Source organism: Macadamia integrifolia, chromosome 7 (genome assembly GCF_013358625.1).
Source record: "Macadamia integrifolia cultivar HAES 741 chromosome 7, SCU_Mint_v3, whole genome shotgun sequence".
Lineage (NCBI taxonomy): Eukaryota > Viridiplantae > Streptophyta > Magnoliopsida > Proteales > Proteaceae > Macadamia > Macadamia integrifolia.
In genome coordinates, this window is record NC_056563.1 from 30,401,585 (window position 1) to 30,418,606 (window position 17,022).

General features: G+C 37.6%; 1 protein-coding gene across 2 annotated transcripts; it reads right to left on the reverse strand.

The window, feature by feature from the left end:
- Positions 1-139: 139 nt before the first annotated feature.
- Positions 140-15,063, reverse strand: LOC122084007 (AT-rich interactive domain-containing protein 3-like). 2 transcript variants are annotated; one of them, XM_042651984.1, is made up of 8 exons: positions 14,154-15,062; positions 14,020-14,059; positions 13,564-13,616; positions 12,815-12,860; positions 1,966-2,058; positions 491-613; positions 327-378; positions 140-238 (listed from the first exon to the last, which is right to left on the reverse strand). In XM_042651984.1, the coding sequence occupies exons 1-8, from the start codon at positions 14,759-14,761 to the stop codon at positions 159-161; spliced, it is 1,095 nt and encodes a 364-aa protein (XP_042507918.1). In that variant the 5' UTR covers positions 14,762-15,062; the 3' UTR covers positions 140-158. The 2 variants fall into 2 exon arrangements, with proteins under 2 accessions (XP_042507918.1, XP_042507919.1); XM_042651985.1 differs by having other exon boundaries at positions 197-238; positions 517-613; positions 14,154-15,063.
- Positions 15,064-17,022: the final 1,959 nt, after the last annotated feature.

Here is a 17,022-nt window from a genome sequence, read left to right on the forward strand (position 1 = left end):
GGGGGGGAGGGAGACGAAAACTCTTATAATAAAATCAAGGAAATGCATTCCAAATGATCAGAGAGAAGTTTCCATAAACATACCACCAGAAAGAAATATCAGACACTAATCATTTGATCACAACAGAAACAGAAAAACAAATGTAGGGGCAGGGGATCTTACTGTGGCTTCACAACTTTCGTACGTGCAGCTTTTACAGCATGCTCAAGGTTAGATGTTTTTTTACGCTTATGTGTACCTAAGTCAAACAAAATAAAAGTTCAGCTGAGAAAACATGTCGATTGGCTTATGCTGTTAAGAACACTGATCCTGCAAAACTGCCATACCAACACTTTTAAGTGGTTTTTCACGCTTAGGCATAGAAACATAATTCTTATCCTACAAAAATGAGGGGAAAAAATGTCAGTGCATTGATGGATACCACAAGAGGGAAACAGCAAATGTTCTAACAGAAGCATGGGTTGAGGGTTTGTCATTTAACTCCACAAACCTTAATAATTGGGTCGCCAACCTCACCATTACCAAGAAGACGCTGGGAATGCCATCCCTGCATAGCACGAGCAGCAGCATCCCTCCGTGCCCTACCTGACCCTGATGCTTGGTTACCACCTGCCTGTTGACAGAAACCATGCAAGGAAGAGCATGATCATCCTGTAGGATGGAGAAGCCCTGAAGCCCCACTCCCCCCCCCAAAAAAAAAATTTTGGAAACTCATTAGCAATGGAGTTGGCTGACCACTGCATCCACTTGAATGAGATACTCATGGAAAAGCCAAAAGGAGTGGATCTGCCTAAGATGAGAAAGGGTCACCAGTCTCCAGCAAATGTTGCAAGGATCCCCAAACAGGCAAACACAAGAAGCAACCACACCAGACAGATGTCACTAGAGTGACCGGGTCTCTTTTACTTGAAAATCCTAACTGATTCGACATTTAAAAAAATAAAATAAAATAAAATCCGGCATACATTATGAATGCTAACTTTCCCCATAAATCTTCGAGGAACATAGATCATTGTCAACAACCATATAAGACAAGATGAGATATTATGTAACAGTAATAAGTTTTCTACACAAGTCAACCAATCTACTTTTAAAATTTAATAGTTATAAACTCTGAATCTGCAACACAAGTCAGGTTCTGAACACCATGTGTGTATTTATGTAAACACTGCCTCCAAAAGAGATGACACTATGAAGCCGTCAAAAACCCAATACAGAAAAGGAACCTGAGACCTTGGCGAAAGGCAAATCTAGCGTGCCCAAAGTCACCGCCTCATCGGCATATAAGACTAGAAAAGAAGAATATAGAGGGATGATAGGTAACAGAAAATGGCCCATTCCTAGGCAACATCTATACAATACATCATGGATCACCTGATTCAACACTACAGTGCTCAACCGAGCAAGCATAAGACAGCCAGAACATGGTTATATGTCTATAATAAGGATGGTATACACCATGCAACAACATCATACACCATCCAACTGTTATAATCCCAGTTAATCCCTTTTTAAAGTTCAGATCATTCATAGCCAATTCCAATTCTTTATTGGCCAATCCACAACCATGGGTCTACTACATGCATACTTGATGAACAAGGTCACTTGATAACTGGTCCATATGAAAAATGTTGGGATCAGCCATATGCCTTTTCCATCCGAGTGCAAAGAAGACACTTCCTGAAAAGGATTCATCATGGGCAGTTCTGACAAACCATTTCCTTGCAGAAAGTAAAACCATTTCCTTGCAGAAAATAAATAAAGTCTGATAACGACCAGCAAAATACATTGCTTCTAATAATAGTGGTTAATAATTAGCCTCTATATTTTAAATAATCTAAAACCAATGCAACAAGCCCAATTTCCAGCACAAACGAAGGAGCATTTGAAATGATAATAAAACACATTTATTGCTCCATGCAAGATAAAATCTAAAGTGGTCCTGCGGGAAGGGGGAGGGGTTACCGAATTTTCAACATTCATGTTCTCTGCAAGGGAAGAAACAGGTCCATGAAGCACATCACCATGCATTTTATGCCTTTCATATTCAAGAAGTGCCTGTATAAGAGAAAAATTAGGGATTCAAAGATAACCAATGCCAAAGGATGCAAAGCAATGATGCAAAGGTTAGAGGGCATAAAGATATTAAGCAAACATGGAGAAGCATAACAAAGAGTTGATTCAAATAATCTCAACATTCTTATAACAAACGATTAGCAGAAGGAATACAGCTGTTATTTTAAGCTCATGTATCCAAAATAAATAGTAACATAAAATAAAGTACCAGAACTTGTTTCAGCAGAACTGATGTAGATAAGTTCTACTCCATGCAATACCATCACAAGAAGGGAAGAACCAAGCCTCTTCCTTAGCCTGTGGTTCCTTTAACGAACCTTTTCTGGTTTAAATGAACCCATCTTCAGTTGGTTCAGGCCAGACCAACCAGGTTTAGGTGTTTTCTGGCTCTCCCAAAACCAGTCCTACTTGTTCCAGTCCAAGTCTTAGTAAAATAAGGTTCAAAAGTAATTAATGCTTGTGTGCAGAATTTGAGAAGCATTATTGATGAAAACCGGGGTTCTGAAACCCTATTCAGTTTGCTATGTTCACACCCAGATATTTAACAACTCAATTAATAAGACGTATGGCAATTTCGTAGTTTATTGGAAATCTAAAATCATAAGAAAAGGAAACAAAGTGGAAAGTCAAATATAAGGTGAGAAGGGCAAACTTGGAATTAGAAATAACTTAATGGCAGGATGTAATAAAGAAAAGGGGAAGGGCAATATAGAAGTGGGGAAGTAATTAAAGCAATAAAGGAACATTGGGCATAGAATCGTTGGGAGAGGGTTATTTCTGAAAATTAAAAATAGAAAGTGCCAACAGCCAAGTTAGGAGAAGGCTATCTTCTTCCTCCAAACTCGACCTTGAAACCAGCTGGAAGAACTAGTTGCAGGTGAGAACTACCTCTAGAGGAATCCATCAACCTGAGAATGGAGGTAAGAATCGCAACCCAGAACCCTCTTGAGATCCTCCAATATCATACCCAAATAAGCAATATGCTTCCAACAATAAATTGCTGCAACAGATCTGGCAGAAGAGTCTCAGAATCATATCTGATTTCTGGTTATTGCCCACAAAATAGGGAAGCCAAATGGGGTAGGGAAATCTATTGTTTGAATAACCCACGGACGGGCATTATATGCTCCAAATTTCAGACCAAACCAGTAAGGGATTTCAAATCGGTGGATTCTTCCATTGGGTTCTTTTTTAAGAATAATAACAGGGAAGGAATAATAGAAGAAGAAGAAGAGAGAAAAGGAAGTTTGGGCACACGCCACCCAGTGATGCAGGAACGCTTCCATGGGTTGGTCAAAACCTGTTGGGGAACCGGATTCAATTGATTTTGGGTTCAGTAGGATGTAGGGACTTTTTTTGGGTGAATAATAATTTATTACCAAGCAGAAAGGAAAAAACTTACAGCCCCTAAGAAAAAGAGGGGGGGAGAGAAAAGCAAACCCATGGAAGAACTATAACCCCTAAGTAGGATATAGGGACTTACTTTGAGTTATTTTGTACATTTTGCAATTTATTTATTTCTTTATTAGAATTAGATAGCATTAGTAGTATTTTCCCTCTCTGGTTTCAAAGTCTATTTAGAGTTTAATTTCAGTTCAGTTTTAGATTACAATTAGGAGTCTTTTACTGTCTTTAAATAGTAAGTAGAAAAGCAAACCCATGGAAGAACTATAGCCCCTAAGTAGGATATAGGGACTTACTTTGAGTTATTTTGTAAATTTTGCAATTATTTATTTCTTTATTAGAATTAGATAGCATTAGTAGTATTTTCCCTCTCTGGTTTCAAAGTCTATTTAGAGTTTAATTTCAGTTCAGTTTTAGATTACAATTAGGAGTCTTTTACTGTCTTTAAATACTAAGTTGTAACCACCGCAAGATCCAAAATTGAAGAATGAAATAATGAAGTGTTTATGAGTGTCTGTGTGGCCAAAAGTGATGGTGCGACCTTCTTCTTCCCCCTTCTTATGCGATGTCTTCCCCTCCCCTGCAACTCTAAGGCTGCGTTTGGTAACGTTCTAAAAAACCGTTTCTGGAGTTTTTTCGTTCTATGGGAATGAAAAAACGGAATAAAGAGAACGAAAAAAAGGAATAGAGCGTTTGGTGCATTTATGGTGTGTTTTGCTTTTTTTGGAGAAAAAACGAGAATTTACAGAACGACAAAAGATAGTTCTGTCGTTCCAGTTTTGTTCCCAAAAAAAAAATGACATTTTGACACAAACTGAAATTTCCGTTTTTGACACGAAACGTCACTTCTAGAACAAAAACATTACCAAACGGAGCCTAAGACTCATCTCAAATTCTCCCATCTTCTAATTGGCACTCCACCAATTTGGTATCAAAGCCGAAGGATCCATGATCCTTCCCATCAATCTCTCTCTTCCCTCTGATAACTTTTGTTCTCTAACATTATTTTTCTTATTTTTTTTGTTATTGTTTTACGAACAGTAAAATGAAATAACCTAGACAGGGTGAATAGGTTATACTAGTTGACTAAAAAAATCTTCGGTTAAAGTCCCCAAGTATGTGATTGCAAATAAAATTTGTGGAATATAAAGAATAACCATAATCATAAACGACACAAAGATTTACAGTGGTTCGACTCAACCTGAGTTTAGTCCACTCTCTACAAGACCCGCTTGTAACTTGTAAGGTATTCCACTAGCTCTTCCCTTTCAGCACAAAAGGTGGGTAGGAATCACCTTTACAAATCTCTTTCACACGTAGAGAGGGACCTTTACAAATCTCCTTTGTAGATAGAAAGTGACCTTCTAATCTCTTTACAGGTAGAGAGAGACTTTACACAATCTTTTAAGGATAAGAGAATTCCACACAAGCCTAAGTACAGTCTAGACAGATGTAAACAAGTATTCCAAGTGGAATAGAAAGTTCTTGAGTTACCTTGCGCAGTACGTGATGTGAGTATGCAAAAATGCAATGACAAATGATAAAGCACCTTTAGTGTCTTCCAAGTAAAATTTGCCAATAACTGTTGGAAGACTTGTGTTGCAGTACTTGGGTTCTTCTTTGAAGAGAGAGCATAAAGAACCAACTTGAACCCACGCAATGATCACCTTTTTTCTCACTTTAATCTTTTGATAATGACACTTGAGAGAGAATTAATTGATTATTAATGAGCCTAAATTGAGGTATTTATATGGGTGATTAAGGGTCTTAAACTAGATAAGAAACCAATTACGATTTGAGTCAATAATGTGTCCAACGGATATGTTTTGACTGCACTGGTAACTTCTGGTACACACCGGTAGTTATCGATAAAGGTTACCGCTGGACAGAATATAGCCGTTGGAGGCTCAGTCAACTCATCCGGTTGACTACCGGCTAGCCAAATAACTTACCGGTTGAGTTCCAATAGTTACCAATTGGCTTGGATAGTTACCGGTTGGCCTCTGCGTTCACAAGCCTGTCACGAACCAGTAAGTTTCGGTGCAAACCGGTAGGCTTCTGATTTTTTACCTACAGACCTGTTTGTATGAAAACAAGTGTAACTTCTTCGTTTGGGCTCAGAATGTAATGATTCAAATTGTGTTGCCTTCACAACTCAATGTTCTACAATTTTGCAGAATAAAGCTATTTTTGAATCAGTCATTTTAATTGACTAAATTTCCCTTTAAGGTATGTTTTACTGTTAAGACAGCAAAGGTTATGGCTTTACCTAGCCAATACCACTCCATCTTCATTAGGTCCAAGATAATGACCAAGGGTCTTTCTAGGTCAATAATGACTCATTCATGCTAATGCATATGCCGTGTAGTACGTGTGTAGTATGTGCTAATAACACATAACTAGACTTAAGGTCCTCAATCTTGGCTTCTTGTCAATTGCCTCTTCACTATAGTCTTGTAAGTTGATCATCAACCATCTTCATTTACTTTCTTACATTCACAAGTCTTCTGTTCTTCAATTCTTGGAGTCTTGATATTACTTAATATCTTCACATACATGAGTGAACTTCCTTCATGCATAACACTTAATATATAAATGTTAAATTCTTCATTTGTTTGTTATCATCAAAACCAATCTCGAAGTCAAGCTCCAAGGTGAGTGGGAATCCCCAACATGAAACCCCGGGTGTAGCTCTGCTAGTCCAAAGGCGTTGTGTGTTCACAAACGTCTCCCCGTGACTGATCTGCTATAGCGGTTAGGTGTGACTGCGTATAACTGGGGTTTATCCTTGGGCTTGAACCCAGTCAAGTTCGAGGGGTTCCTTGTTGGGGAGGGGGGAAGAGAGAATCATACCTGGTTTTGAACTCGATCTCCATCTACCGTTATTGAATCCGAAATCATTGTCGTAATAGAAGTCAAATCTTTGGTTCTCCGTTGATCTCCTCCTAAATTTTTGTCGTTGTTCTCATTGCCAAAAGGAAGAAAATCCCCAACACGTCTCAATTCCCACCCAATCAATAAGTCCTTCCGTTTCATTTTTATTTCCTAACATACTACCTACACCACTCGATTCAATTAATTCCTTTACCCCATCTCCATATTTACCACTCCATCTCATCTTTATTACTTTTTGCCATTAATTTTTTTCTAATTCCATGTTTTCCCCTTCTCCTCTACTAGTTACAATCATCTTATATTTTCTAGTTGAATTCCCATATTTATGGTACTGCCACCTTTATGACTTCTGGTTCATTTACATCTCTGCCATTGTTATCATAACTTCATTTTATTTGCAGATTCTGCTACTCACTCCTTGATTTGAGTATCTTTTTATTTGTGTGGGCCTATAGTGATACCGACCACAGACCTGGCCATGAATTCCTTTTTGTTCAAGCTTAGAGTGTGCTTATGTAATGGAAAGCTTGCTAATATGTTGATTAATGAGAGGCAAAGTGATAATTTTGTCTCGCGGTCCGCGGCGAATATCTATCACAAACCAACCAAATCATTCCTGAGTTTGAAGATGATGTATTCGTCGAAGTTTTCCATTTCTCGGTATTGTGATGGCGATTATTGTGAAGTGTTTGATGCCTCCCAACGTATTATACAACTGGGTTGAGAACTGTTGGAAGAGAAAAAAGGCATTGTTGATTGTGATAGAAATTTGTGCACCCTACAGCCTTTTCTCATGTGCCAAACAATCGTTCTACGCGGATTGGTTGACAAAATATCCCCATAGTCAAAGAAAGTGATACTAACAGTGCAGCCACAAGACGAGTTGAACGGGTCAACATTAGAGTAAGACCGCTCAAATGTGGAATAACTAATAATGGCAATAAAAAATGAGAAGATTGTCAATCAAGTAACGATGGAAGTCAATGCAGTAAAATCTATTTTCCATCATGAGTTTGTTCTCCCCTACAATTTCTCAGCCATGGATGCAACCCCAAAACTTCAAATATTAGATTTTCTTCACGTTGCAGACAATGAGCCAATAGCACCCATTCGTGTGCTTTTTTTCTACCGTTTTACAAAACTCGTCAACATCGGGGAAAAGAATTGGTGCAGGAGTGCTTCCATGGAAGGCAAAACCTACCCAACCTGAAAGATGAAACTTCAAATCCTCACCAAGCCCTTCCAAAGAGAGCTTTGTGTTGAACTCAAAGGACCACTGAGAGAGTGGGTGAATCAATGGCACACAAAAGTCTTTCCTTTGATGGGAACTAGTCAAATGCCCACAAGTAAGCAAACCCACAATCACACAAACACAAGGTATGCATGGTTCGCTAATGTGCTACCATAGTTGTCATGATGCCAAGGCAAGCTAAGGCAGTGGAGGGCTATCTAAACGTTTAGGTGACAAGTCGCCCTCCTAGGCATTGCCGAGGCGCATAAGTCGCCCACGTGTTATTTTTTTTCTTCCCACTCTTCTAACATTAGTATGCTACATATACCTTGTATCATCAAAAATCAACATTAAGCCACATCAAGTCATCATAAATCAACATTAAACCACATCAAGTCATCAAAAATCAATATTAAGTCGCATTAAGTCATCAAAAAACATTTAAAGAAGAACATTCTCCAATAAGTTTGACTAGTCAAATGATTTTATTTTTATATGAAATGATATGTATTAAGTAGAGCACAAAACCAGTTTTTCAACAAGTATAATTAAATCTAAGTCGTAATGACAAAGTTATGTTCCGATCAAACTTATTTTAAAATGCACGAATGCTGTTAAAATCGCCTGAACAAAAAAAATGTATGGACATCAAAACAAAAGATTATTTTACCGCATTTGCTTTCGGTTTTTAGTAATGTTTTACCATGATAAGATTTATGAAATTTTTAGGATTTAGAAAAACCCAACTACTTGAAAGTTAAAAATTGGCCCTACAGCAAAAAATCCAGTTTTTGTTCTTGGATTGGAGGGTTGACGTTTTATCCTTCTGGAGTATGATTTTTAAACTATTTTTACTGGATTAAAATAGGAGGTATTAGATTACTTATAATATCTTAAGTATTACGGCATACAGAAAGGTGACAGTTGCCTAGACCCTAACTAGGACGCCTAGCCGTCACCTTGGCAACGCCTTGACAATTACAGTGGCTACGTCCACCATGCAAATGGTACTTGGACTACAATCCAAATTTAGCCCTAATATAATGCACAATACAAGTTTAAAAGCACCAACCCCCAAGTTTACGTAGCACCCACCACAAAAAGCTCTAACCCCCAATTTTATATAGCACCCACTACAAAGGAGTGCCAAATCCTCTATAAAAGCACCCACTTAGATGGTTACAAAGTATTGTTAATTTGACATAATAGGATATCCTTAATAGGCACAAAGTTACGACAGAAATTTATCACACACTTAGCCTACAGTCTAACTTACACGTATTTGAGAAAAAAACAACTGACAATACATGAGGACTTGGACATCCCTCTTCTAAGAAGGGAAGTTTTTTATTATAAGGGAATAAACCAATTCCTAAGCATTCAAAGAATGCTTTCATTCCAAACATAAAATTAAGGATTTGATCATAGTCAAAGTTCCTCATTAGGCTTCATCATATGAGATAGCTTGAAGCCTAGAACCACATTAAGTTGACAGTTGTCAAAGGATTGGTATGTGTGGCTGTGGCTGTTCATCCCTTTCCCACATAGCAGAGTTGTGCCCCAGTTCTCTACATTCTGGCATGGCTCAACTGAATTTTTGTGATGGCTCCATACTCCATATACAAGTAAAAGCCATTAAAGATTTTTGGAGGGGGGGATTCAGAGACTGGTAGGGACCAAGTTGAACAGTTATTTGGGTCCAAATAAGCAGAGAAGTTGAGTTAGTAGAGCTGGATCATACTTTTATTCAGGGTTCAGGCAAACAAAATCCTTTAGTATTCCAAAATCCAGAGGTTGGTATTGGAGGGGAAACATCTAGCTACACATGGATAGGAGTTTCAGAAGCATTTCTACATTGATTAGCATTCTCTGGTTGGGAGGCTCAGCTCATCTATGGACTACTTGCACTACCAACATCATCTAAACTTTTCCAGACATATTTTATCTCGTTGTAGAAGATTACATTGTTTTGATATGCTGATAATGGTGACCCTAAACTGGGAATGAAGTGTGCTTGCAAGCATTCTTTTAACCACTCTCTAATATGTTTCTCTATAGTTTGTCTTCTTTGTAAACAAGAGGACTTTGTTTTACAATAGGGAAATCGGAAAAAGAGTTATTCCAAATCAAAGCTATCATCCCCTTCTAAGTTTAGTTTTCGTCTATACACTAATTCTTGAACATGTTATTTCCCATATTCATGAAAGGTCATCAAACTCACTCGTTTTTTCCTTTCTTAGTGTACCGGTAATAAAAATTTTGAAATTTATCTCATTTCCTACTACCTATCATGCAGATGATAGATTAAGGAAATGGTTTGGTTCATTATGGAGCTAAATTTTGACCCAAACCAAGCCAAGCGAATGGGATTATTTTGTAAATTTTAATTACTTATTTTTATATGGGGGTTTGATGGGATTGGTAGATTATGTAGGGGATTTGAGAGGTCACTGGTTTCCTATTTTGATTAGAGTTATTAGTAATTTTCTTTACATATGCTTGTAATACAAGCAAGAATATAGAGATTGAACCATAGTTTTTTGTCGCCTTACCAGCGCCTTGGCGCTAATGCGGTCTAGAGATGGTAAGGCAGTGCTCCGCCTTATGTGAAGTGGCGGCTTATGGATTTTTTTTTTTTTTTTTTTTTTAAAACATTTCAAAATTACTTGATGAAGATTCCAAATATAGATTTTTTATAGGTAAGTGTATGGTTTTGTTAACACTTGAGATGTATGGGATCAGCTTTACTCCACCAAAAATAACCAAAACAAACAAAACAAAAACACGATTCACAAACAGGGTTTGGATTTTGTCAATGGTTTTAAGAAAGGGCTTTGAGAAGGAATCAAGGAACAAGGAAAAACCACTGATTCAGGCAACCATTTTGCTCCGGCAGCAGTGAGCTTCATTCTTCTTTGACAGGAGTAGAAATATAGTGGATGACCTAGGGGTGTCAATTCCTAAACCGAACCGGAAAAACCGGCCGGACCGAACCGATAACAACCCGGACCGAACCGAACCGAACCGAAGTCTTATTGGTTCGGTTCGGTTTCAAGTATTGTAACCCCAAAACCAAACCGAACCGCACCGAAAACCGGATGAACCCGAAACCAAACCGAAACCGGCTCAAAACCCAGACCGAAACCGAAACCAAACCGGTAAGAAACCGAAACACTCCAAAATTCATTAAAAAAATGAAAATTTGAATAGTTTTGTATACATTTGTATGGAAAATCGAATTCAAACTAGACCAAAAATCAAAACCAACCCGGTTACAAATCGATTTAAGAAATCGAAGTTCAACAATTCATCATTTGGTTGTTTCCTAATGGCTCCATACCGGTTTAAAAAACCGATCCAAATCGAAATGAACCTAATAAATCCAAACCGGTACCAACCCGAACCCAAACCGCACCGAAACCGACACCGGACCGAAACCGATAAATCCTTATTGGGTCGGTTTCGGTCACTTCCAAACTCACACCGAAACCGGTGGAACCGGACCGAAACCGCACCGACCCGGACCGTTGACACCCCTAGGATGACCTTAGGGCTTAGACACTCATTTTGGCATCATAGAGATAAGTATAATAAATACTTGTATTTTTTGTCTTCTTTTCTTTATATTTATAATTTTGTTTCACAATTATGTATTTATATTATATGTTAATATGTTATGATGATGAAGATGAACTTAGTTTATTCACTTTATTGATTTATTTTCTTGATGAATATCTTACATTGGTATGAATATGAACCTTTAATATTTATTTAACATATGAGTAATAGAATTCAACTAGAATTTGGGCCAAATAGATTGGTTTTATAAAAAAAATTACACATGAACGCTTTAGTCGATAAGGCGACGCTTTATGCCTGCCTTATTGCTAAGGCGCTCTGAAAGACCCTCAAACGTCTCTGTCGCCTTACCTCCTTAAAAACTATGGATTGAACGAATTGAATAGTGATTGATTTGAGTTGCTGTCAGCCACAGGCTTTCACCTCTCCCTCTCTGTGATTTCTGAACCTCTCTCATCAGGTGCTCTCTTCATATCTTCTCTGTTCTGTCTTACTCTTCCTTCTCCTTGTTTCTCTTTATTTCCGGTTTTCCCTTAGAGTTCTCCTCACTCTTCATTTTATTCTTCTTATTCTTATGTTTCTTACTCCATCTCTTGCTATTCTTTCTTTCCATCTGTGATTCCTTTGTTTATCACTGCTGTTACTCTCCTTCCCTGTAACTTGTGCTAATTTTGGGTTTGGCAACAATTGAGATAACTCCATCTACACAGTCCTGTTCACCCTGAGATTCTGGGTGTGAAACCCTCAACCTTAGGCAACATAATTTCCACAACCTCGTTGACCCCCTCCCTGTTATTCCTTCTTTCCATAATTACCCTTCCTTTCTTCTTTTATCCTCCTCTGTCCTTATCATCCCTTCCAAGTTTGTCCCAGTTGAATAATTGTAAATCCCTCTTATATCATTTCTTCTTTTATTTCCACCAAGTGGCCCTTGATAATTCTGTTTAATTACCATATTGCCATTACCTCCTCATGATTGGGCTTGATTTCTTTGGGTGGCTCCATAAAGATCCCAAACTGGGTTTTCAAACCCAGGATTGCACCAACCTATCTAAAATTGACAGGTACCTACTTTCATGCATTCTAAATTTCTAATTCATTTTCGTATCTCCATATATACAATACAAATCAACCAAATATTTTATGCATCAACACTGAAAATAGATTTTCAGAGACGCAATCCATGCCTTGGTGCTTAAGCCCTGTTTTAAGTTAGGAGCCCTAATTCGTGCAATGGACAAACAATTCAGGACAGCCAAAAGAGCTAAGGAGGACTGTTTTTCCAGTACAAAAGAGCATTTTACAAAAAACCAAAGGAGTTGGCGTGTCATTGACCAAAGGGATCATGTTTGCAGCATTCGATCATGGAGTGACACTAAAACTTGAATGTGGGTATTTTATTCTTTAAATGAAATCTGCATAATAGAAATTTTTAAGTAAGAATATTCAACAACACAAGTCACAAACAATGAGTAAACTTGACATGCCATTTCCCAATAACTGGAATTTTCACCCTCGCCCTAAAACAGTATGGACGCATCCAGAAAGAGCAGAAAGATGGCAACTTAAAGAAGGATGATGGAACTAAAGCACTAAAATAGGAGGAAATAATGTCTTTTTTTAGCAAACCTTCTCATAGAAACATCGAAAGGACCAGGAGACAGTAGTGCAAGTCCTGCCAAGCAAAACAACGGGTGAGTTCAAGGTAGCACCTAGAAATTATTACCATCCAACACCCCCCCCCAAAAAAAAAAAATCTGGGGGAGAGGCTTTTATTCTTTTTGGTTTTTTATTTTGTTCAGGGGTGCAGAGGACTAGAGATAGGGAGGGACCGATGGCAAAAGCACTTATTGTATCAAACATGAAGGCCAACTATATCTAATATCTGATAATCAGTTTCAACATGGTTTTACTTTTACAAGTAAATAACTACTACATAAACATATGACAACAAAGGCGAAAACCCCCAAAATTCCAGATATAAATCTAGCTGTCGGGCCAATAAATAATGACAGAAAATATGGGTTGTACTGCTAATATTTTGAGAAACAGCATGAAAATTGTCAATTTGCATGCAAGAATTTCCTGGGAATCTTTTTAATAATGAATTCAATGTGTTTGATATGAAAGATGCCTTCTACTCTAAACAAGTTATAGTAAATTATAAATAAGATAAAAACAATACCGCAACAACCGCATGACATTTATCACCACAAGAGTAGTAGAAATTTCCAAAAGAAAGGAACAATAATTTAAGAGAAACACTGTGAACATTTTATCTATTAAACTGTGAGAAAGCACACGGAACTATAGAAGCTACATACAGCTGGGATATTTGAATCAAATTAACCAGAATCTTAATTCTTCTTAAATCTTACTTTGGTGGTTTGAAGGACTCTCCAACTTGCCTCCACAACTTGCATGTTGTTACCTAAAGATTCCACGCAAACATGAAAAGACCAATTACATTTTGAATTCGCAAAACCTAGAATACAATGCATAAATCTTCCAGATTCCATGGGTAAAAAGTTAGTTTCCTGATTTCATATAGAATAAGCCCGCCGAATACTAGAGAAAAGATAAAAACTAAATGAAAGACTCAAAGCTACCATGTTAGGGTATTCGGATAAAAGATCATTCTTCTTTAACTATGTTTTGTAACGTTTCAAGCAGACAGCGCATGCTCTTCCAAAGTTACACATTTTTAAACCTTGGTCCTTGGACATCATCCGTAGCTATTACCACACAGCAACTTAAAATAACGTAAAACCACAAAGAATTTTGTGGGGGTTTGGGTGGGAGGAAGGAGCAAGCCAAGCAGATGTCATGCATACCTGGTCGTAGCCACCCAACCTAGTCACAGCTCTCCATAACCTTAACCCAGTTAAAAAGTAACCAAGAATTAGCCAACGCTGAGAAAACTCGTAGACAGATGCAGGGTTAAATGCTTCAAAAGGTTAAGACTTACTTGAGGCAATTCAATCCTTCTCCGTAAAACTTCGGAGGCTTGAATTCCAATCTTCTCTCCCTAAAGAAGTTCTCCAGTTCCTTCATGAATGTAGCCTGTTCCTCCTCTGTTCCCGCATCGTCACCGTCAAACGACTGTGTCTCCATATGAAATGGCTGGGTGGAACCCTCCTTCTGAACCGGGTACTCTTCTGCCACCGTAACTTGTTTCAATACAGTTTCCTTCAAACCTTTAGACGGAATTGCTTCCTCTCCCTTCGCCCCATTCTTAGACTCCTCCCCATTTTCATCTTCCGCCTTCTCGACTGTGCATCCGTCGTCAAGTTGTTTTGCATCTTCGGGCTGTGTCTGATGCACCAGACCTGTCTCATCGACATCGCTTCTACTTTCAGGCGACCCATTGGCATCGCCTTCTTGATCACCGCTTGAATGAGATTCTGTAGGAAATTCTGCGTTCAAATCATCCGATGGCATGGATGGTGAATGCTCATTTTCAACAGGTTTTTGGGTTTCACCCGAGTGAGGTAACTGTGCTTCCTCGACATCCCTACCAGTCAGCTCTGCATCAACCGCTTCGGCCATATCTGCTCCTCCTTTCATCTCCCTCATCGTTTCCAAACCCAAAAACGATTGTACAAAACCTCTCTGTAAAGTATAAAATTGAAGCCCCAAACCTTATTGTGAAAACCAAATTCAACTTTTCCCGCTTCTCCTCTACTGCTACTAGTAAGAAACATAAAACCCAGAAAGAGGGGCTTTCTGGGACCGTTCGAGTCTTCAAGATATCTGGGTTACCGAGGTGAGTAAAGATCTCAGGATGCGGAAACGCAGATTTCCGCTGAGAAAGTTGCGAATCTTAAATAATATAGGAGCGCTGCGTGAAGTTTTCGCCGGTTTTGGAGTTCAAAGGTAGGAAATAGCGTTTTAGGGTTTTCGTATCGGATTTTCTCTGTGGTCCCTCCCGGATGCCCAATGGCCGACACACGGCACTGAGGCGTGAAGATAAGAAGAGATTCCCCATCTTCTTGGAATGGGCAGTTTTAAATATCGGTTATGTATCGGAATCTATCTTGATACTTATCGAATTTGGCGCTATATTAATATCTATCTTGATACGTATCGGTTATATCAGATTTTTTGATCTTATTAGTAATAATTTTACATTACCAAGGATAATCTAACTATGAAATTTTGATGGACAAGGATCCTCAACCAAGATACAACCAATTAATTGAGTCAAGATGGATAGTTCCTTTTGTTTTTAGGTAAATTACACCTAAGGTATCCAATATTTAATAAAAACTTTGAAGTGGAATTATTAATTTTTAGAAAGTAATTTTTTCTTTTTTAGAGGTTTTTCTTTTGGGTTTTACGAGTGTCAGAGTAATCTGTATCTTATGGATTGAAGTAAAGCGGGTTATGTCCCTTTTGTTTCTTTATTATTTCATTTCTCTTATTTAATAAAATTTCAAGGACTTCTTTGAATCCCATATAATATTCAATAAACTGGATCGCAAGGACCTGATTTATACTTTATACTATAAAACATCAACAATTTTAAAAATATTTGATTTTCAAAATCATGATTGATAGTTTAACTTTATTTTTTTTTTTGGAATGTTATGATAATTGTTTTTTATGGCATGAGAAAATTTGCTTGAAGGAAATCATTACCTCATGATTATTCTAATAATTTATTTTGATTAATAAGAAATAATTTTTATGTAATTGTGGTACACCATTTACTTCCAGGGTGGTATGTAATTTGGGATTGGGGTTTTTGGATTAAAGAAACAATATAATGTTTGTGTTTTCTTCAACTGTTTTGAACTAATTTGAAGAGATTACGAAAATCACTTCCTCTCAATGAATGTGAGTGTGGATCAAATTATCAACCACTAACATGGTTAATTAGTTTAATTTTGATTAAATTCTATTTGGATTACTCAATGTTATTTAGGGTTGGGAACAATTTTGTGTAAGGACTTGACGCTAGATTTTGACGTGTAAGCCTAAAGTATCTAACCCTAATTTTTGTTCACTATATGACTTAGTGGAGATCTTAATTAGAACTTTCAATAGGTTGTCCAAAGTTAATATCACATTGATTTGGCCTAAGTTTTCATACTTGGGACCAGGCATATACAAGGAAATGTGAAATACATGTTCAAAGTTTGAACACTCACTTGGGATTGTTTGGGTTAAGTAACTCGATTATGATTGATAGAATGCTATGTTGATTTTGAATAATGGTCTCTCGAAGAGGTACTAATGTAAGGTCGTATGGCCTAAATTATCCTAATTATAAATTTATGATACAACTGGTAATGCAATAGTTTTTGCAAACAAGAAATTTGTTAATAGATAATAATTCACTCCCCCTCTCCTGACTGTTTCATTTATTACATTCTCATTCCTCCTAAAGTAACATAACAGGTTAGAGTTACCTGTTAAATATCAATTTTATCCCATCCCCTTTGTGCAAATAATACAGGAAATTCAAAATGAACCCTCCCTGCCTTCAACTAAGCGTTAGAAGGAACCCTCCCTCCCTGCTTCCCTACATCTCAGTTCTCTCTCAGTTCAGTCTTGGCTTCTGTAGGTAAGACCAACGAGTCCCCCTCCCCCTCCCTCTCTCTCACTTCGTTTTCCAAAAACGACTAATAATAAAGAAAAGTAGAAATACAGAATATGATACTTATTTCTTCACACTGAAACCAAAGGTCACAATACCAAAACCAGGATTCATATTAATCCATGGTTCTGTTTGAGTCGTTTAGAGTGTTTAGTTGCCAAAAATGGAACCTTTTAATGAATCTCTCCTCCTTAGCAACCAGAAATCCATAAATCATGAAAAAAAAGCACGTAAA

Bases quoted from the DNA above. Each gene is read 5' to 3' on its own strand.
- LOC122084007 (XM_042651984.1), bottom strand. From the start codon at position 14,761: ATGAGGGAGATGAAAGGAGGAGCAGATATGGCCGAAGCGGTTGATGCA. The intron at 14,060-14,153 runs GTAAGTCTTAAC...AACTGGGTTAAG, and splicing joins GAAGGATTGAATTGCCTCAA to GTTATGGAGAGCTGTGACTA. The intron at 2,059-12,814 runs GTTTGCTAAAAA...TCTCTTATACAG, and splicing joins TTCGATGTTTCTATGAGAAG to GCACTTCTTGAATATGAAAG.